The sequence below is a fragment of the Motacilla alba genome, chromosome 3 (genome assembly GCF_015832195.1).
Source record: "Motacilla alba alba isolate MOTALB_02 chromosome 3, Motacilla_alba_V1.0_pri, whole genome shotgun sequence".
Lineage (NCBI taxonomy): Eukaryota > Metazoa > Chordata > Aves > Passeriformes > Motacillidae > Motacilla > Motacilla alba.
In genome coordinates this window covers 71,107,483-71,130,605 of record NC_052018.1, presented here as the reverse complement: position 1 = coordinate 71,130,605, position 23,123 = coordinate 71,107,483, and the positions used below count along the sequence as shown (strand labels likewise).

At 39.0% G+C, this 23,123-nt stretch overlaps 1 protein-coding gene across 6 annotated transcripts in view; it reads left to right on the top strand.

Moving 5' to 3' along the window:
- DISC1 (DISC1 scaffold protein) overlaps positions 1 to 23,123 on the top strand; it is a 188,418-nt gene that overhangs the window by 152,242 nt on the left and 13,053 nt on the right. For 4 of the 6 annotated variants that reach the window (XM_038133649.1, XM_038133648.1, XM_038133650.1 and 1 more), the window contains 2 exons: positions 12,058 to 12,301; positions 17,365 to 17,409. In XM_038133649.1, the coding sequence (XP_037989577.1) occupies positions 12,058 to 12,301; positions 17,365 to 17,409 (289 nt within the window). Of the gene's footprint in view, positions 1 to 12,057; positions 12,302 to 15,625; positions 15,702 to 17,364; positions 17,410 to 23,123 lie in introns of all 6 variants that reach the window. The other 2 variants (XR_005256513.1, XR_005256514.1) reach the window with 2 other exon arrangements.

Genomic DNA, 23,123 nt, shown 5'->3' with positions numbered 1-23,123 from the left:
GTGTTACACATAACTTTTTTTAAAGACTAGCTTCTATATGAGATGATAAGAAGTGAAGAAAGGCACAAGAATTAAGAACCCAAAAATTGTTATTGTTCTTTTTTTTCATATTTTGCATGTTGAGAGATGCTGGGTCACAAATACTGATTTTTAATTGGGAGCTGGGGGAACTGTGGCACATGACCATACTGTTTGATAAGAAAGGGCAGGAAGCTCTGTTCTTTTTAGCTATTCTCAGCATTGAAACTAGATCCTTTTAGAAAAAAAAAAAAAAGAAAAAAAAAAAGAAAAGGTCAGATTTGAGGCCAGTTTCCAGTGCCTCAGAGCTTTAGAAAAAGCAAAGCACATGGTTGAACAGCCTTTACTAACTCCCTGTCCATATTAATTCAGGTTTCATCCAGGGCTTTTTCCAAGTTACTGAATTAACATCAGTAGTTAGTGTGCAGCATTGTCAAAGACAAGGTGACAGGGGAATTTGCTGCTTATTCATGGAAAATCTTGCCCTTCTTTCCTCTAGGCTCTTTATCTTCCATTCATTTTATTCTTAGCATAGCAAAAATTGTCAGAGGGCAAGGCATCTCCCCTTCTAAAAACAGAATGTATTGCCCTTGCTTGAAAAGGAAATATGATGATAGTTCACAGCCTCTCGAGCTGGTTTGCAATTGTGCATTTTGTTAGGATTTTGTTTTATTCTGTGTGTCGTGTTCTTACGCTGCATTGTTCTGGTGCTGGTCCGTGGTGCCTGCAAAGCTGCAGTTCACCGCTTTGCTGAAATTCATTAGTGTCACAGTCTCTTAGTTTAACCCCAGGCAGCAGCCAAGCCCCACCCGGCCCCTTGCTCACTCCCCCAGCAGCGGGATCAGGGAGAGAACAGGAAAGGAAGAGCAGAGAAAACTCATAGGTTGAGGTAAAGACAGTTTAATGGAGAAAGTGAAGGCCACACCCACAAGTAAGGCAAACCAAGGAATTAATTCACCATTTCCCATGGGCAGGCAGGTGTTCAGCCATTCCCAGGAGAGCAGGTCCCCCCTCACACAGAGCAGTTACTTGGGAAGAGAAATGCCACCAATCCAAACATACCCCACTTCCTCCTTCTTCCCCCACTTACATATACAGCATATTATATGGTCTGGAATATTCCTTTTGTCAGCCTGGGTCACTTGTCCCAGCTGTGTCTTCTCCCACCTTCCCTGCACCCCTAACTTTCTTGCCAGTGTGGCAGTACCAAAAGCAGAAAAGGCCTTGGCTCTGTGTAAGCCCTGCTCAGCAATAACAAAAACATCTTGATATTATCAACCCCATGTTCAGCACAAACCCAAAACACAGCCCCATACCAGCCACTGTGAAGAAAATTAATTCAGCTAAAACCAGCACACACAGTAGTCCTCTCTATGGCAAACTCTTGCCTCATTAAGAGTAAGTAATTCTATATCACTTTGCTGCATTGGTTGTGCTGAGGTTTCCCTGTTTGGGAGCAAAAGTAATTTTTTTCTTATAATTTTCCCTAATCTCCTGTGCTCTTTTTGCTTGAATTATATGAATTTTATGAAGAGTTTAAAATTCATATTATGAATTTTTTTTGTTTGTTAATTAGTGATTCTTTTCAATGTGGAGAGGATCCCATTTTATGAGTGGTGAATGTCTGCCATGACTGACAGCAGTTGTAGATCCTTCCTCTTCCCCAAGAGTAGGTTCTTGACTTTTTGACCTGGAAGCCTATACAATTTCTCTTGCAGATCCTGATCCTAATACATGTTTGCATTAATGAAGGGAAGATTGATACAATGAGCTTTGGTGGTTTATTTTTAATATTTTTCCATTTCCTATGCAAAAATGCTTTGGCTATGACATAATATTTTTTATAACAGCTCCACTGTGTTTCACAAAGTTTGTTCAGCCACTGACCTCATCCTAGAATTTTCAGAGGGCGTTTGAAAATAAGATCCAAGATCAATAATATGAGGATGTATTTGTATGTGCTGTGGCTGTTGAGGAGTTAAATTTGGGCACTCTGTTCACCTAAAGGACAGTGGTTTCATCATTCCCTTCAAATACAAGGAAAATGTGCAGCAGAATATAGTAGTGTTAGGTGAGAGACAGTCTGAAAACAAGGGACTGAGTTTGAGAAATTGATAAAAAATGTCTCCTTACACAAAGGACCATTTCCAGTAATTTTATGGGATTTTTCCCAGTCTTAATGTGAAAAATAAGTGTAAACTCTTCAAAGTGCTTCTCTTTGCCCTTCAGCATCACCTGTGCCTTGCCCAGCTCTGCCCTGCTGTTGACTTCTCTGTGAGCTGATTTCATGCAAACCTCAACCCATCTTAGCTGTGAAGATACGACTGTGAGGGGAGGGAGGGATAGCAAAGCTGTTTGTCACCTCTGGGTCCATGGCATCAAGCTTTTGCTCTCTTACCAGGTGCTCTTGGTGGCTGCTGCTCTTGGTAAGTGAATACATGTGGTGAAAAACAGCCGCTCCCTTCTGAACTTGGCAAGAAAAGTGTTGGGAGGTGGATGTGTCTATTCCTACTGCTACTGTTTTCCAATGCATCCCTGAAGGCAAGATTTGAAACCAGTTTGTGCGATTACAGAGGCTTTGTCATCTGTCCTGAGTGGGATTGTCATCAACAGTAGTCATGGGTGTAGAGCAGTCAAGGAAGATGAGGATGGATGCCTGACACCATCTGCCTGCTGTCCAGCAGTGCTGCTAAATCCTCCTGTTCTGTCTTTGGATGATACTTTGCACAAAGCCCTGGCTGGCCAGTTAGATAGAAACAATGATAATTAAACCAGTAGAAAATAAAGCATTGCCATCTGCATAGCAGGAGTATGAAGACGTAGGATAACTCTATTTCGCATGCAGCTGGGACAGTCTTTCCTACTAGCATTTGGAAGTTTTCATTAATTAATGTACTTGCTGCTGGGAGTGTACTGTGCTAGTCTGGGGAGACAACACACAGCCCAGCAATTCTAAGTGTTCCGTCAGCAGCAGTGCAGGGTTTTTGTGCCTAGCAGGGTCCAGCCGGGGAGGATCTGCAGCTCTTGCCCTTTCTCTCTTGCTCTTTTTGATCCAGAACAGGATTTGGCTCCTGAACCTGTATGACTGCAACTACAGCAGGTCATATGGTGCCCTTGAATGTTTCAGAGGAACTCCGTAAGCATGTGGCTGGTGTCATCAGTATTTCGCCAACACTCTCATTTTTCCAGGTGTGTCTTCCTGGTTACAAAAGCTGAATTTCAAGGTACATTCCTACATGATGACAATATATAATCTCTCCCAGTTGTACCTCTTCTAAAAAGTTATTTCTTTGCCCTGTTTTTTGATCATTATGTATGCTTAATTCCTGTTTGGTCAGTGGTACACAGGATGATTCACATCTCCAAATTCCCTTGAAAATGAAAGTCTAAATCTCACATGCTTTCAGAGAGAGAAGTATATTTTAAACTGTTTTATATCAGAGAACAGAGGTGAATAAAAATGACAGGAGAATTGTGAATTCTTTCTCTGTGCTTCTTTGCAATGTGGTCAGAGAATGTAATAAGCAATAAAAGATCAGGCTCATTATTCTAATTGCTTTGGAATAAGAACTCATTCTTCTCTTGGTATAAATAGCCATTGCTGCTATTGCAGCAGTGTGGATTTATGGCAGCTGAGAATGTGGCCTCAATGCAAACACTGTGTTTTCTTCCTGTGGCATACTTTTAGAAACAAATGAATTCTCTTGGATTAGAACTGGTTGTGACTTCAACAACTTCCGTTTTAGAGGAGGTCACTGGAAGTCAGATGCTTTGTGGGGTTCAAGCTCAAGAAAGTATTGAGGCCATTGTAGGAGCTGAGCTGAACAGAGCCTAGATGGACATGTAGATACTGAGATGCATGTTTTCAAAATTGGGGCCTAATTCTTGCCTCTCCTTTAAATCTAATTTGTGATCAAATATTAAATAGGTGCAGAAAAAATACCTCATTCCAGCAATTCCTCTCCAGCCAAAATCAATGACATTGTGGGGCTGTGCTGTTATTGCAAGAGCCAAAGGCAAGCAGGATTTAGACTGAATTATCAGAGTTACTACAAAACTCAGGGGTGTTTTACCAGATTATGAATAAGGTGAATGATAAACTAGGGTTGAAAAGCTGGCTTCATGTGAACTGCCGAATAAGAAGAATTCCCTGGTAGCTTTCTCCTCATCTATCAAAGTTAAGTTTTATAGCTTTAGAATAGATTATTTATAATAGATGTTTCAGTGGAGGTAAAGGCGGAGGACCATTTCTTTTCTTAAAGAGAAATAAATAGCCCTGAAAGCAGGTAGTAAATTTTTTACATTATAGATTGGGTAATATAGTAAAAATAAACTGCAAAGTAAATATAGGGACGCAATTGAATTATAAATGCTCTCATCAAGATGCCTTCCTTCTTCCCTTGTAAATTACTGAATTTCCTGCATTCAACACCACCTGTGTTGGTCCCATTCCTGCATCCACCCTGTCTTAAGAATCAAAGTGAAAACCATCAGCTGCAGCAGTCTATCATGTTGTGTTTCCAGTGGAGATAATTTAAGTATAACACAGTGACTTTGAATATTGGTAAAAAGATGACAGCCCGTGATTGAAGTTCTGCACCAGGTAAAATAAATGGCTGGAGGATTGAAGACAAAATGACGGAAGTGTTGTTTGATATTGCGTGGTATCTTGTTTTTTAATGACACTAATCAAATGTCTATTGATGGTTTTAAGCACTAGATATATTGTTTTTAACAGGCCTTTTGGGAAAGAAAAAACAGACACATAGTATGTACGTTTCAATAAAATACAAGGTGGTAGTTCTGTCCTGAAGTTGTCATATCAGGGTAGGGTTTTTTTAGAAAATATGTCAATTCTTAGCAGGCTGGTTTTAGATTTCAGTGTTAATCTTTCAGTATCCTCAATGCAGTAGTTTTACTGAGTGGAAAAAATTGTGGATAATGAGCATAGTTGATTAGCCTAATTTATTAAAACACATTTGGCAGAAAACATTGGCAGATTTTTTTTTTTTTTACTGAGATTACTGTGAGGGGCCATGTATTTTTACATGAATATTATTTCTTATTTGTTGCTATTTGTCGCTTTTTATGAAAAATTCTGCATGGAAAAGAATTTTTGAAGCAATATGAAGGCAGTTCAGGTTTATAGCTTTTGTGAGGTTTGAGAAAATTCCTTAGAAATCTTAGAATCCATCATAATAGTATATTTACCCTTTTTCTTTAATTATGCAATTTATAGAATTGGTGGTATAGCCTCATTATGAATATATACAAAATGTCTTTGTCTAAAGACACTACCTGGAGATACTCCAAGTAATAAAGTGGCAGTGTTAACTTCTAGGTAACAGGACAAAGAGAGGGAGAAAATAGAGGCAGTGAAGAACAGGGTTAAGTTTTTTAGTTGAAAGGAGTATAAAGACCTGTTGTCCCTGCTCCCAGACCCACAGAAATACACTGTTCCTGGAGTGGAAGTTCAGATATCGGCAAGCAGAGATGTGAAAGAAGCAGGGAATGTGCAAAGGCAGCAGCTGTCTGAAGAAGGCTGTGCAGTGTTTGAGTGGTTGCCTTCCATCATGGCATTTTTCCTTCCAACACAGTGTTACATTTCAGTTCCATTCTCCAAGTGTTTTTGGGCTTGGCATGGGGCGTCTCCAGTGTTAAATGTCTCAGATGAGAAGGTGTCTGAATGGATTTGGGGTTCTCCACCAGGACTCAGCCAATATTTGTGAACAAGGAGGGAATTGAACTGTTGCTATTCTTTTTGTTCACCAAGCCAAGAAGTGAGAGCTCCTAATCCCAACACAACTTAAGGTCGTGGTGGGTGTTCTGTAGCAGTATTGTAGAGGTTAGATCACTCAACAAGGACACAGGATATCTGGCTCCAGGTACTCTGTCTACTGCACCTCCAGATTTGCTGTGTCCCAAGGAGACATGGGTGCCATAGCCACCCCATTAAGGGCTGGTTTGGAGGCTCTGCTCACCTTTTCCCTCAAATCTGTCCCTTCCTGCATAGTTGCCTGGCTCCTGGGATGCTGTAGAAAGCAGAGCCATTGCCAGCACCCATTCTTGAGCTGCATGAAAGTGGTTTCCACACCTCCATGCTGCACTGTCGTGTTCTGTCTGGGTGCACTGGATGTCTTTTGAATAGGACTGATGTGCACAGAGCCTGACTGTGGCTATGAAGTGTAGATACTAGAAATGTCAGCTCAGAGCAAATTTTTCAGGTGTTGAAGATGTAAAAATCTGAAAGTTAGATGGGGATTGTGAGAATTGCTTTCTTGGGCTTCTGTGGTTTTGGTCCAGAATATTCTCTAGTGGGTGAAACATCACATTTAAAGAGGGAGAGCTAATTGCTGATGTGTAGATATTTATTTTTTATTAAGGGGAGAGCAAGTTCAGAGAAGCAAGTTGCTGGTTTTTGTACTTTGCCAGGGAAAAGTACTACCAGCTTCAAACTTTGCCTGAAAGTTTTTGCTAGTCTCCAAGGTAGAGAAGATTGTTATCTGACAAGGGAATATGTGGAGTCTCCTTCTGGGAGTGAGTCTTGTTTTCATATGGGAAAATGTGACAGTAGTGCTGAGCAGCAAGCAAGCGTTATCAGTGAGCTTTAAAATAAGGGAGTAGAAAAGATGTCTCCCACACTGGGAGACAACCACCTGATTGGAACCATATGAAGTCATTTCATGAGATTTTTGGCTCCTGAGGAGAATGGGGAAGAGAGACACGCTGCAAGGAATTGAATTGTGAAATTGAGGTTATGTTGAAGGCATTTATAGGATTAGGGAGACTTGCAAGAAGGGGAGGATAAAAGAGTTTTGATTTCAGATGTTTAGGGAAGGTGACTTTCTAGTATGCAGGCCAAGGGGAAACAAAAGTTTTGCTGTTTGAGCAGAGTCCACATTTTCTTTGTAGTTTCTCCCTTATCAGTCTGCTGTTGCACACCAGTCAGGTGGGGAAAACAGGATTATGTGGCTTCTTCTCCCTGGAGTCTCATGTGAGTCATTGATTGGCACATTGTAGTCCTTGGTTTGTTCCACAGGTTGGCTGTTGGCATCTTAAAATGTAACAGCCAAGATTAAAGAACAAGAACTCATCAGGCTGGAAACTTCTTTTTTATTTTTTTTTTAATGAAAAAGATAAGTAAAGCATATTCCTGGAGTAGTAAATACTTGTTAAATATAAGAAGTGTTATTAATGCATGATTATGAATAATTATGATGAATCAAATAAAAAGGTGAGACTCTGCTAAGAGAGAAGCAATACTGTTGCCTTTTATCCTTTAAGTATCATTAGAAGATACTTTCTTTTGCTTGCCTCCTTTGTTCACTGCATGGCTATTGCCTTCAGAAAAGGAAAAAAAAAAGTCGTAGCTAAATGTTGAGTGAGAAGAGCTAATTCCTCCCCTGTGGTGCAAAATATAAATAGAAGCAAGTGACCAAAATATAGAGAAACTTTCCCTAGTTTGTACAATAGTTCAATAAAGAATGGGGATATTGAACAAAGTCTTTTGATTCACAGTGCCAGTTTATGGAAGCCTCAAAAGTTTCCAGTCATTTTAATTGTCAAAATGAAAATCCCTGTTGTTTCTGCCAGACTATTTTTGTTGCATTTTGTTTGCTTTTGTGAGAGACAACTGCTTTTGGGGTCAGTGAATGCAGAGTTAAAATATGTGCCAGGTACTGGGAGAAGATAAGTATATGGTTTCCGGAATCTGTACCTTAATGTGGCTCACCTATTAAAAAGAAGTCATCTAGAATATCTCTTCTTAGTGATGGTTGATCTCCCCTCCTAAGTTACATTTTGATTATGCCATTTCTCAATTGTTGTCTTGCTGTGTAACCTTTTAGCTTCAGTCTCACTCTCTTGGCTTTCAGTGTGAGGGTTCTTACTGGGATTTCCCTTGAAATAAGCAACATCATGGTGTTGACCTCAGGGTGTTATAAACCACTTGTAACAATTCACTCACCAAAGGGCATTCTTGAAAACTATATAGATGATTAGATTTAGAAACAGTGACATCTTCCTGTGATGATTCCAATATGCTTTTGAGGAGGTTTTGCAGAACTTTGTTTTAGTTTGGTTTTGTGGTTTGGTTTTGGTTGTTTGTTTTTGTGTTTTTGGTTGTTTTTTTTTTTTTAATAGAGTTTCATATAAAATCTTTTGACTATTTTTATACAGGCATGTTTTCATTTAGACTGCAATGTTCAGGAACTGAATGTGTCTTTTGTATGTATGCAGAGCCCTCAATAAAGAAAAGTCATGTTCTTGTAGTTCCAGTTAGCACTATAAATAGCTTTAGAATAATGTTGTGCTGAGAGCCATAGAGAGCCCCCATAGATACCTCCCAGAATCTTGTAAAAAGGCAGAAGAATAATGTTCTTTGGAGCTCAAAAGAGAGAGGACCCTTGCTTGTTATATCTCTTGACATGAATTTCACCCAACATCACAAGCAGACGGGAGATATCCTCTAGTTTCTTTTTACCCTTTTACCCTGGTCATGTTTCCGATAAAACTGCTTGAGCCTTAGTAAAGGCAGCTGCAATTACAGTGTCAATTGCCACTTTATGGAGAGAACTCAAGGATAAGCCTCTGTGTTCCACATCCATTTCCTCCTGCCCATGAACAGCCCTGTTTCTCTGACAGCTCTTTCATCATCATCAACTTGACCTAATGAAGAACTCTGTCTGCTGCATCCTTTTGTGTTGCTGTGAATGTCTCAGCCATTCTTCAAGTCAGCTTAGGCTTGCTCTTGTAGATTCTTTCTGCACAGTATCCTTGAGGTAAAACCTGTCCCAGCTATCCATGCAGCTAAAAGATTACTCATGTAGAGTCTTGCATCTCTCTTACTTCACCATCAATTTCCCTGTCCGTGACTTGACAACAGCAGTCTTGTCCTACTCTCATTCATTCAAAATGAGCACTTCTGTCTTTTTTTTCCATTTCACTTTGTTTTTCTCCATTGACTCCTCCTGTTCTGTCTCACCAAGACTAACTACTAGCTTCCAGTGTCAGGGCTACTCAGAGTCTTTAACTCCCTGCTCAGTATTTTTCTTTTTTTTTTAATATGAGAAGACAGACTTTCCTCTGTAGATGTTAAACCACATTGGTGTCAATCACTTGCCCCTTGTATTCTTGTACTAGCATCTCTTACCTTACATGATTCCTTTGGGAAGGGATGGAGATCTTGGGTATCTAATGGCATGTTTCATTGCCCTCCCACAAATCCTTAAGAGGCTCATTTACTGTGATGCCTCAGCGTTCTTGGCACCACTTAGATTAATTAGTTACTCATGTAACTAATTAAACTGTAGTACTGTAACTAACATGCCATGTCCAGTCCACTGTGTTTCTTTGAACATCCTCATCTGTATCCTAGCTCTTCCTGATTGTTTGAAAGAAAAAAGTTACTTTGAGGAAAAGGCCATTGTTCTAATGTGTTTGGTGCTTGTACAAAGCCTGGCACTCTGACTCTTGGCAGTTCAGAATCAGCAGGTGATTAAGGTATGCTTTGTGTCGCTGGGTCTGTGTAAATGGTTGATGGATTGTGATTTGTTGTGGATTCCAGCAGATTGTTCCAGACACCTTCATTGAACTTGCCACATATGCCACTTTGGTAGTAATATACAGGCAGGCATATAACACCTAGAGGTGTTGATACATCATGAAATATTTATAAGTATAGGAATAATGTAAAATCTCATCCAGACTCGATCCATCATTTTGAAACGTTTCGTACCTGAAAAATCTCACTGTGTTCTGTACAGCCACCCATGGAGGCGTCATGGAGACTGCAAATGCACTTTTAGTGTGGATTGAAAATGAATAAACCAAACTCTGAAATTCAGTTTAGTTTAATTTTTAACACCTGATGTAAAAGCTAAAGTTTTTTGCATGCTGGGGACAACATAATTGTTAATAATAATTTGGAATGTGTCTCTGTGTGTTTTAAAAAGTGTGTTTTAAAAATGCTTCAAGGCACTGAATTCCAAAATACAGACTAAAAGGTGGAGCCTTGATATGTTTGGCTTAGATGTGTTCAGAGTATCCAAGTGTATGTGCATTCACTGATTTTGGTTGAAAAATTCAGCATAACATCTTAGCATCGTAGTTCAAGTTGTATCAGAGTTTTACAAATACCGTGATAAAACAATGATGGCCTTCAAATAAAAGCCATCTGTTAGCAGTAGATTCAGTAACTGCTGATTACTAAAATGCGTTTAAAACTTAGACACAGACAAAACCACATTGGCCAATGCACTGAGTCAGGGCCAAATAACAGCAGCCCAGGCACCATTGTGCTGTACTGTTATACATGCTGTTCATCTTCCCCACTGTGAAATCCTGCATACATCACCATTTCTGCCCTCATTTTGTCAATAAAGCTCTTCATTAAATTAAATAGCCAAAACAAGTTATCCTTTACAAATTCTGATTTAGCTCTCTGGAGTGGTTTTTTTAGCCTTTAACAATAAGCTAAATATAGATGCAAACAAACATTTTCAAAAAGCAAGTAAATGGGCTTATGTATGTCTGCAGGAAAATGTTTTGACTGTGTAACTATGATAATGTGATTGACAAGTAGGAAAACAGCAGGGGTTATTTTATTTTTCTGGCTTGGTAAGTGAAATGCTGCCTGGATGGAACACAGACGTGTAATCCAGTGAAGCATTTTTCCCTTTCTAATTAGTGATACCTTGAACTCCTTGGGGGAGACCAATTTGTGGACCCCTTGCTGTATTATGCCTTCAATAAACATATATACTGACTCTTAAGCACAAATCAAATAGCTCAGCTTCTGAAGCCTGATTTTGCTTTCAGTCTCAGTATATTGCTGTGTGATTTTTACAGCTTGGCATCTTGTAGAATTTGTGGAGTTAAAAACATACTTGTGTTAGTTTAATGAACTCATTGTGAGAAGTGCAGCTTCTTTTTCCTTTGTTTGGGATAAAAGATAAGCTGGTATTTAATCTAGTCAGAAAAGTTAAAAGCAAATGATTATTTTTTCTTTTAAGTCACTTGTAATTTCTCACAATATAGTATTTATATAGTAAATTATATAATTTGAAAAAGAAAAGTGAAAAAATATTGCAGTTATTAGCACTGAAATCTGTCTGGAAGTGTGTATTGCTATGGGACTTCTCAGTCCCATCCCAGGCTCTGCCACTGATCTACTATATTTTAGCAAGCAACCTACTCATTTGGTTCCTTAGAGCCAACATGTATTAAATGGAGCTGCGGCCACATCACTTACAAACAGTGCAATGTTAGTATTTAGTTCTCAAAATCTATCTACACTCAGAATTCCCATTTATTTCAGGTGGAAATAACTTTTGGTTGGATCCCAGGAGCATTATTTGTAATGCACATGTTTGGGAGATGACTAATGGATGAAAAGTTTATAGAGGCTTTGTAGTTTGAATTTTGTTTTTGTTTTGGTGGTGTAACAAAATAGAAGGAAACCAAAGCACATTAGTGAGAGATAACAACAACACTCAAAAAAGGGAGACCATTGTGGTTTAGCCTAATCTGTTTCACCAGTGCTGAAGTAAGCACATTTTAGTCTAATAAGAAATTCAGTGTACCTATTTTCCAAAAATTAGACCTGATTTAATGAAGGAAGTAGTGTGATTGTTTACCCATGATCTTCTACGTCAAATTCAGGAAGGCCACATGGCTGCAGGATGACAGGCCTGTGTATCTGGTATTGTGAAGGAAGCCCTGGTTATGATGGGAAGGCCCCTGAACCTGTGTCTGAAGAGCAGAAGGAAGTCTCATCTAGCCAGTGTTTGCTGTACAGTTGGAAGCAACATCTTAACCCAAGGAGGTTTTTCTATCATCCACTTTGTAATAGGGCAATAATTTTGCTGCTTTTCAGTTTGATACAGCAATGTTATCTCTGTGGGAGTATTTGAGGTACTGTTAGGTTTTTTGGTTGTTTTTACTCTTCTGTCTATAATAAGCAGTTACTGCGAGTGTTACTTGAAATAGCAACTATTCTCCCTGAACTGCAGTTTTATTTTCTTTTGGCTTTTATTTCAGCTGTGGGAGCCAGCTGCTCCAAAGAGTGTGGGAAGCTGACTTGGAGGCCTGTCAGCTGTTGATCCGAGGGTTTCAGCTGAAAGAAACCAGTTGCTGTGTTTTTGAGGAAGAAGAGAGCCAACTGGATGAGATGGAGATGACTGCTGATGCGCCACCTGATTGTGAAAAAAGAAAAGAAGGTCACTTTCTAAAGGGCACAGAATGGGGTGCTGTTTCCTGCCCCAAACACAGGGAGCTGAAAGAGGTATCTGAAATAGTCTGCAGCTGCATTTCAAGGGATACTGCTGGTTTTCCTGTTGAGAGGAGGAGTTGAATCTTTGTGATGGGTCAGCAGGGCGGGTTAAGTATGAACTTAACATCTGGCTTTCAATCTGGGACAAGAATAAAATAGTTTATTAGCTTCTCAGAAGTCCCTCAACCCTTTTCCCCTTTTACCATCAGTCTTTTTAAAATGCAGGAATTATTCAGGCAATAAACACAGAAGGTGCGTCAGCATTTAAAGGAAAAACTGTCAAGTATTTAGGCAAAATTATCAGTTGTTCCTCATCTCACCAACGAGTTTCATTCTGAGTTGGTCCTGCTGACTTGTTAGCCTGGATCATTGTTAGCTGACATGGAGAGAGAGTTACTTTTCCTCCCTTAGTGAAATGGTCAAAGGCTTCTGAGCTAACAGATGCTAATAGGCTTACAGCATCCAACGATTATTAAAAGGAGGAAAAAATAATGAAACTTAGAAGGTTTGATAAATGTCTTTTATGTTTTCATGTTTTGATCTGGAATGCTATCCCTGCTTGAAAAATCAACCATTATCTAATAGTCTTTTAACTGTACTGCCTATGTCAACAAGCTGTTAAAAAATCTTCATCACGCAACAGCACCACTGAGACAAAAAGACCCTCCAACAGCAGTTGTTAGTTTTATTAGCATGGAATTAAGTTGAAAAAATTTAAATTATGCTTAATTGCATCTGATGTTAAGAGCCACTGAACTGTGCATTGCTCTGAAATCTGATGCCTAATTTTGCATTTATACTGGCTGAGTTTTAGTGAAAAGCAGACCCATACCTGACTGTAAAATCTTCTCTGTTAGTAAAATTTTGGTTTTATATTGGGCTTCAGTAGTTCTTGCAGTCTTTTCCCAGGGCAAATGGTTTACAGACTGGCTTCACAGAGAGAACATTTTTATTAGAAATGGTCAGCTTGGCTTTGATTCTACCCTCATCACTGCCTTACCATATTTTTATGAGTCTACTGAAATAATATGAGGAGTTCTGTTGGTTATGGAAAGCTGTGCTCCTCTTTCAAAAGTGCTTAGAGGCTCTGGAGTGTTTGGGATTTTGTGACTATTTCTGTAGCACTCCTGATATTTGTGCTATAGATTATCACCTCTTTCACCCCTGCAAGCCCAGATTGTTTCCCTGGAAATCAACCTCGCTATCCAAGAATGGCAGCTGGGCAGCTGAAGTGAGATGACTTCTGGTTATGGAGAGATGTGTGGGACTCAAGGGATGGTTCCCTGCCTCTTGAATGGAAGAGGAAATTGTGTTTGCAGTGACAGGCAGTATCTAAACTTTTAGAGAAGAACCATAACAGATTATTCCCTGAAATCTCTTAGTAGTTCATCACAAGGCAGAATATAAAAGCAAACAAAAAAACCTGACACAAATCATGCTACCTTCTGGTTTTCAACATGTTGATGTGCAAGAAAAAAATTTGTCTTGATTTGTAAAAGGACTTGAAAAACAAACCACTTCTGAAGCACTTCAATGCTCTGTTATATGGTAATGAATTCTTATTTAAAAATAATTCAATATTTGTAGAAAAAAAATAGTGATGTGGTGTGTAGTCTCTCAATTTAGCTATTTATATGACTTCCATGGAAAAACTTCTTCTTTGCCATTAGCAGGGGACCTTTTCATAGCCATTTATCAGCAAGTGAGGATACCTAATAGAAAAGCATGTATTTGTCAAAATTATTTAACAAGGCTTTGGTGCCCCTGTGAGAGGGGTAGCTTGCTGTGGCTGCCATGTTTCTGGAATGATTGTTCTGTTCAACTGTGTCACAACCTCTGTTACCCCTCAGGGAATTTTTAGAGAGCACCACTGGCCACTGAAGCAGAAGGAGAGTGCTGTTCTTTGTACTTAGAGGTTACTGAATTAATTACTTCAAGACAATATATGAAAGGCTGATATTAACATATCTGCATACATGCCTTGGAAAGTACATTACATCCCCAGGTGATTGATTTACTTTCCAGTGGAATTCTATAAATGAAGCTCTCCAGTTATTTATTGTGTCATATAGAGCTAAACACTAGTGCCGGGTGAATATTGGTTTTGTTGATGTGTACTATAAATAGTTTTCTTGCATATTACTGTATCTTACTCTATAGGTTTACTTTGAAAGCAAGAAAATCTAAGTAAGAAACATAACAATAATAATAAAAGCAAAATAGATGAAAGAGCCTTTCTCATAGATCCTCAGATACTGCTTTGCAGATGGGCCATTTATCATTTTTAATTAAATATCCTCATTAAATCATAAAATAGGACATGTTCTGGTATAAAAATATGTAAGGTATAAATTCTTTGAAAGTTTGTTATTGTACTATCATATGAGCACAGGTTTATTAACTGTCAACTGTTATTTTATAGTGTTCATAACTGTGTTTTTAAGACACTGCTGATTTATTTTCCGACAGTTTTTATGTGGTAGACTGGCATCCCAAAATAATTCAGTAAATCAGGCTTCCTTTATAACACTGACTGTTAACTAGGGATGAAAATCAGAAGCATTGGCAGCTCAGCTTGTTGAAACATCATTAATGATGTTTCGGTGAAAACTAAATAAAGTGGGGCCAGCAAAAATCATCCTGTGAACCACTCTGAGTTACTTAAATAAGATGTGCTTCTCTCAGTTGAAGATAAGATAACTCATTAGGCCATAGCATTAGAAAAAGACTGGAGCAAAGTTGCAGACAATCCCTCAGTCATGTGGAAGTCAGCTTGTCTAATGGATTTGATGTAGATTCTTGAATTCTCATATAAGTGTGTACTTTCCAGCTGGTAGCTGTGTTGATGAAATTAAGGTGTCCCATCATTTCAGTTGTACTCTGACTTTTTGTGACTATTTGGCTTGATTTTCTTCTAAGCCTCTGAAGAATTTAAGTTGGGTTTCAGTTTTCATCCCACATATGTTTCATGCTTTTAAACTGAGTCAGGTGGAAATTGCAATGATCATTACTACATGGTTAGATGCAATCTGGGTGATTTCTAAAATATACAGCACCATTTCATTTCTCTTCAGACAATAATGCCTGCTTCTTCCACTCCTTATAATATCTTGCTTTATTCTTTTGCTTCTTGATAATATATGTGTAAGCAAACACTTCAATTAAAAGCTTTTAAAAACAGCAAAACCACCAGTGATTTCTAACAAACAGACATTTGTGTGTGCTGGAACCTCCCTAACAGCAAGTAACCTGATGAACATGGCTATGTGTGCACCTGCAGGCTTGAGTTCCTGACCTATCCTTTTTTCTTCTTCTGCTCTCTGGCATGCTGTGCAGTGCTCCCTTTTAATCACTATGAAGGAAAGAAAAACCTACTAGATTTCAAGAGAATTGAGGTGATTAAAGTTACAAGGTAAAATCTAAAATTCAGTAGTTTTACCTTCTGTAAGTCAGCATTTTTTGGTAGTTGTCCCATCAGAATTGTTTGTAGTTAATTTCTCACTTTTTCATCACAAAGAAAGTAGAGAACAGGGATAAGGATAAGGCCAGCTGTCTTTTGCCTCTTTGCATACTTCAGTTTGGCCATCTGGGATGATATTTTGGGGTTGGTTGAAGATCGCTCTGGTGTTTGGAAAATGTTCTATAATTGTAAAGCCTTCGTGTGATTAAATTTTTAAAATTTTTTTACTGAGGTCTAAGTGATACCAAATGAACCATCACAAAAAATAATATTTAATGTGGTGTCTGCCATTAAAAAGAAGTTATCACAGAACGTGATACAACATTTTTCAGAATTTAGTGATAGCAAGCACCAAGAAAGCCTTTGTGAGCAGACTGTGGCTGATTACTGTGCATTGGGATAGCCTGTGGTCCAGGAGGCAAACGTGGAATGTGTAAAGGACAAAGCCTTTTGAAAGCTAAATAAACTGTGCCTTCATTTGAGCTTTAATTAAATGCTGTATTTGTGGAGCTTAGAAAATAATTTAGGAATTTAAAATTTAATCTTATTTTTAAATGTCAGCATGAAGCATTAGTGAAAGTCAGCATTTGTGTGTTTCTTGTATTGATCCAAGCTAAAAAAGGATGTCAGTGGCAGGAGGCAGCTGCCTTGTACACAATGGTCAGATTCTCACTGCACAGCCACGTGTGGAGCTGTGCAGCACGGTGCTCCTCAGCTGCATCTGAGACTGGGGTGGAGTTCTGCTGGTAAAAATGCTGGCTCTTTAGGTAGGGATTGTAGCACCTCAGTAAGTGTAATGCTTACGTGTAATTTAGCAGTAAAAATACCATCAGAAAATTGATATTGCAGGCAAAAGAAATTTAAACCATTTTTTCAGATTGATTGCTGAAAATAGTATCCTGTAACAATTGTGATTTTATGGCAGATTAATGATTTTGTACTTTTATTATGAATATCTATATATGTGTGTGTGCATACCAAAGCAGCATCCCTGTCTCAGTTTGTTATCAGCAACAATGTTATGTGTGATTAGTATTAATGATTTCCCAGTGATGCTAGCATCAAATTTCTTTGCTCCTCAGTCAGTGTTTCATTGATTAATGAAACATTGGCTAATTTCTTATAGACTTCACAGGTGAAGGAAATTTTGAAGGAAGAACTGACTGTAGCATTTGTTACCAATAGGAAACATTGATTGGGCCTCTCATTTCTCCTGCCCAAGATCATTTACAGGGTTTACACCAAAAAAAAAAAAACCAAAACAACACCTTTGGACTCTTGAATGTTGTACAGATCTGCAAGAGCTTGATAGAAAAGTTTGTTTCAATCTATAGTTAGTCCTTCAGTTTTAGAGGCAGTATTCCTTGTGGGTTTTAAGTGAGAAGCCAAAGCAGGCCTTAATAAAATGTATTCAAATATAGTTTTAAATACTAGGTGGCTGCCACTGCCCCATTATAAATGCAGTTTAAGTCTTTCATGCATGTGAAGAAAATCAATGCAATTTTCCAGCTTACATAACTTTTTATTGTGCTATATGGTTTTTATAAGTTCCATTAAAATCATACTGTTTATATAGCATGTATCTACTATATACTTAATAATTTATCTCTAACAGGTTATGGAAGACATTTCATTTGGAACAGAGGGTCATTTATCTGAGGTAAGTGTTTCCTAGGCAGTATAAAATGGTGATATTGTACTGAATTTTCTTTGTCTCAATTAGAATAAATGACTTGTTTTTATAGTGTTACCTTTGCGTAGAAATTGCACTTTTGTGAGCACTTGGAAAAGCAACACAATCACAACTATAGTGGGCCCATTCCATTTTTATTTTTCCATTGAAGATAATGGTGTAATTGCTGAGTGTTTCAGGGAGTTTATAGATAAAACCTGTGCTAATAATTTTAACACATGCCAACAACAGGATGAACACACTGGGGTAAAGAAGAACCAGTAATATTTAGCCAGCCGCACTGTAGAACTGTCGTGATGCTTAGGAATGGAACAAAATCATGATGCTTAGCCTGTTTTCTTGTGTGCCACTAAAAATACCTTTGAATTTATTCTTGAAGTATACAAGCATACTGCAGCAGAATACACAGTAATAGGAATTTAATCTAAATGAAAATACTGGATGTTTGTAATTTTACACCATTTTCATAAATAACAAGATCTGAGAACCTAGTGCATGTATTTAAGAAAGATAGGATAATTGAGTAACATGAGATGCATGGCCTATGAGAAAAACCTGCCAACATACAAAAATCTGTCTACCTACAAACTAAGAGTTTAGGTCATACATGTGTAAGGAGAGTTACCCTGGCTCTAAGAGCTGTACTGTTCCAGGCTGGTCCATTTGTATATTAGTATACCTTGGGTTGCAGCTTACATAGTAAGGAAATTCAGTACCCAAGCATTGTGTCCAGCCAGCAAATAAATTACATGGACAAGTAACCCCCAGTCCACCTTCCATAACAGCATACACGCCTCCTGTCAAGTACAACTGACAAGTGCTATAAACCAGGCAAATATTAAATAAATAAATATTAAATTTAGCATAACTGTTCAGATGAGGCATTTCTTCAGATTCCCACCAGTGAATCCAAAGACTGTGGAGCAGCTGGAACGATCCAGGAAAGATAATCTAACTGCAACACCAAGCTCAGATTGTTGACTTTGTGTTCAAGGAGACTGTGACATGAGGGCACACCTAGGATAGACTGCTTGCCTGTGTGTGAGTTCAGCATAAAAAAAAACAGGAAGCCTTGAGAATGAAGGTGAACTTTGAAGAAAATGCAAATGGCCTTTCTGATCAGTGAACTTTGCTGTGAATTATAGATAAACTGTGTGGCTGCTTGTGTCCACACATGACATGAAATGGAGGCAGGTAAGCCCGTGGGATAAAGGCAACACAAAGCCCTACTGCCATCAGGGCAAAATACTGAGGGCATCAGAGTTCACAGGTATACAGGGCTGCCACTACAGAAATGTGCACCAAGAGCTTAATATCTTAGAGTCCTCAGAAGCAGAGAGACTGTCAAAGTTTTAGCAGAGGGAGACAAGTGCATAAAGAGAATATAAAGTAATGATAGAAATACAAGAAAAGGAAATATGCTAGAAAGCCAAGCTCTACCACACTGCCACAGCTGGACTGATGGCAACTTGTAGAGAGCTCTCCAGAATGCTCTTTGAAAGTGTCAGCAGCCTGTACCATGTCAAGGTTTTACCTAAATGTACCTTTGGTGCTCTGGTCCCCTAATTCTCTCTAGTCAGTCTCCCCGCTCCCTGCAGGAGAGCACCCAGTTAGTCATTCCTGATTGTTGCATCTTAGTGACTTGGGAGCAGAGATGGGAATGAACCACCTATAAATGAAACCCAGCTCTACTGACTCCTTGCACAGCAGGGTGTGGACACAGGAAAACAGTTTGGTACTTCTGTTTCTTTTTCCAAGTCCTGACCCACTGTGAATTTTTATTGGTAAGTCAGTAAATAGCCTCATCTTCCCGCAGCAGGAGCTGGAATTGTCCCAGTGTAATTAAATGAGCCAGTGCAGTAGTGTGCTCTCATTTTAGAAAGTCTGCAATTAGGGAATATCTTCAATCTAGTAGGGATGAGAATAGGAAGACTGCTGTCAGGCCACAGCAGGGTGCTGGAAGGCAGTGAAAAACTATTCCTGCAGAGATGCTTTTCTAGGGACACTCCTCTGTAGCTGTAATGGGAAATACACAAAGGGAAGAATTGCCAACGTCGGACTGTAATTCTGATGAGTCATTTAACACTCCCATGTGGAGAACGGTGAGGGATCAGTGCAAGCAAAGGGAGTGTGGGAAAAGCATGTTATGGTGGGAAAGTGGTAGGTCACAGCTGGCTGGAAGGCTTTATGCCTGAATTGTTGCATATGAGAAAGTGGGGAGTGTGTCATAGTGCTGAAGTCTCCTTAATATATATAACCACACTGATGGAACAAGAGAGCAGTCTGTAAGTGGAAGGTGATAAGAGCAAAAGTAATTGGGAAACAATCTTGATCCCTCTTCTGAGAGAAGTTAGAAAGCTACCTCCATGAAAGAAAAGCTCATCTAAACAAAATCAGGGAAGCAACAGGGGAGTTTCCATAGAACAAACTCTGTAGGAGGAGGAATCAGCAGATATTCTTTGGTACTGTCCAGAAGACATCAGATTTATAGTACAGCACCATCTTCTTTTGGTGCAGAAAAGTGCAAACGCACAGTCACAGACTATGTCAGCAGTTTTTCAGTGGCTCAAAAGTTTTGACAAGGAAAGGACAAAGGTATTTGTAAGAGTCTAGAAGCATGCTGCTCAGTGTAAGTGTGAAGCAGCAAGACCCCTGAGTACACTAAGCCACATTAAACAGAAGAAATGTGAAATGGCAAGGGAGTTCAGGGATAAGTTAGATGCAAGGGAAAGGTGAAAGAAAGCATGGAAGGTGAAAGGTGAAGCACCTTTCTAATAGGAAAGGTGAATGAGAAAATAAATGAGATCAGAAATTTTTTTCTTCCTTATTCTCTGTGATTTTGGTCTTTCTAAATATTATAAGCTATGTCCAAATATGTAGGGTTCCTAGTATTCACTACCAGGTAGCAAGAGTAAAAGATCCAAAGGCAAATGAGATGTACTCAAGTCAGGCTAGACTGATGAAATTTCTCCTGAGCACACAGGAGCCAAGAAAAACAATCTCCAAACCATTAACAAGCTCCTTTGAAAACTCCTAGAGGAAGCTTGAAGTCCCAAGGGATCAGTAAAAGCAGACTCTGTGTTTGCCTTTAAAAAGGAGGTAGGCCAGGAGTTTATGTGCCAGTCAACATAATTTCAATTAGGATTAGAGTTCCAAATGGTCTTGATAGATTGAAAGAATAGTCTGAAATCAATAAGAAGGGATATATTGAAAGACAGGTGCAAATTACATTTGAGGGAGAAAAAGAGTCGGATTTATGTATACAGATGGTAAATAGCAGCTAAATTGACAATACTACAGAAAAAGAATCTAGGTTTATAGTGGACTGCAAATATAGTGGGATTCATTACCTTCATTGTGTTGGAAGAAAGGGTAAATGTCACTTGGAGCCTCATTACTGGGAATGTCAGTTGTAAGACAGAAATAATTACTGTGCTTAGCTGAGGATGCCAAACCTCCAGAGGACTATGGCTCTAGTCTGGACAACTCCCTCTGTAGAAGACAGGAACATGGTGAAGAAAAGAAGGAAAGGAATAGAAATAAAAGGTTTAGAAATCCTAGTCTGATTGAAAGTCAAAGTCTTCAACCCCATAAAACATAATGATATATAGGAGAACTATGGTTATTGTTGTGTGCTATGTGAGGGTAAAACGGAATGTAACCATCTTGGTTTGTAGCAGGAAGAAAACCTGCTCACTGCAAGGGTACTTTAGCCATGGAGCATTCTGTACCCTGCAGCCATGTCAGCTGCTAAAAGCCATGCATGCAGACACCAGCTGAGGACACTCACAGCAGGCTTGGTCACACTGCAAGTCACAGAGCAGGCTCTGGTGGTCCCTGGCTGCTTCCTGGACAGCCTTGCCATGCTGGTGTTGGTCATGAGTAACATGCAGTGTTCTCAGTGGCCTTCCTCGTCTACAACAACTGCCCAGGACAATGCACATGGGTCATTAAAACTGGGATGCAGAGGAGGAACAAATTCTTTTGTTTGTTCCTCCCCTGCACTGTGGCCATCTCATGGCCATGCAGCTCATTTGTCTCAGGGCATGTGCACTTAGCTTCCATGTGGCTGAAGCCTCTGCTCAAGCAGGACAAATATAGATGATTGCATTTTGTTTCTAGTAATTATTTAAGATACATCGTGGCTTAACATTCTGGCGTTTCAAGTGCTGACAATTGCCATTAACTTCTGCAAGGGTCAAGGGAAAACATGCAGCACTTCTGCCAACTGTAGATCACTGTTCTAAACCTTGTACCATAATGCGAAGTATCTACCTGCAAGGACAGCTATTTGTGGTTGTTACTTACGTTACTTTGGGTTATTTTAACTATTACATGCCCAAGGATGTTTTGTGCAGGTGAAAGAAATCTGGCTTTGACTCTGCAGAGGGTGTTCTAAAGCTTCTATTTTATTTGGATTATGATGCTGCTGCTTGGAACTAAGGCAATGCCCTTTTACAAAAGTTCCTCTGTAGGAAGAGTGAATTTTAAGGATATATCTGGGAATCCTCCTTCTCAGCATAACCACCAAAGACTCTAATATAGACTCTAATCCCAAATAGAATTAAATTAATCTAGCTACTACAATGCTAATTCTTCTATATAAAATTGCTAAACTAGATGGAAGAGCATAGGAGGTGTTTGCACTGGAAAAGCTGATCAAACATTTTCCTCAAGTAATGCTGTCGAGAAGCTGTTGCTCATAGGTGGCTGTAATGTCTTGTAACAGGGTAAAACAAAACACAGAAGATGAAAGTGGAAACCATTCCTCTGCTCTTGATGCAATATGCTGATGTTACAGCAGTGCATCAGCTGGAATGTTGTCTGCTTTTACCATTTCTTGCATCAGACTTTCACATCTTTGGGAAAGAATGAGAATTTCTACTTTGTCTGACAAGCCGGAAGAATTTCACCTTAAAAAGTAAATCACACCCATATTTGTGCTGTTTTCACCTGCTTAAAGATTTAGAGGGAAAAAAAAATCCGAGCCAGCTACATTCCCTGTTCAGAGAAAAATCCATAAAACAATATTGCATTTCAGCTCTCTACTGACTCCTACAATCTCTCCCAGCTGCTTCCTAAAAATGCTGTTAGAGCAAAAATAACCAAAGTCTTCAGACTTACAGTATCTTGTAGCATTGATATAACCTACAAGCTTGGATGAGTTGTATTTTATGAATAAGTTGAGCTTGAGGCAGAGTCCACTTTCCTCTCAGAGATATTGTTGATCAGTGTAAAGTGCCACTTTCCAACCAGGAGCTGTTCTGAATAGTTTGTGTATCATTGACGGGGGTTTTCCTGCCTACAAAGACAAATGTCAAATAAAAATGCTACCAATGATGTTACCAGGCATGAAAGGCACTAAGAGAAATCTTTTCTAGCTACTTCTCCGGGCTATCAAACCTTTTTTTAAATGAGGGCCTGGACGCAGAAGCTATGGAATTGGTTGAATATTTAGAATTATTGTTGTGTATTTTTGAAAGCACTGTATGTTTCTTCCATTTCTGGTTTTACATTTATTTATTTGTTTGTGTAAATTCTGGAAAATCATAATTTATATGATGGTTCTCCTGCATTTTTCACGTGACACCTGCAAGTAAATTCCTGGGAGCTGATGCTTGTCTAAGGTGTTGGAGGAACTTCTCATTTCAACTAAAAAGGCAGCTGGGTTATGTAGGTAC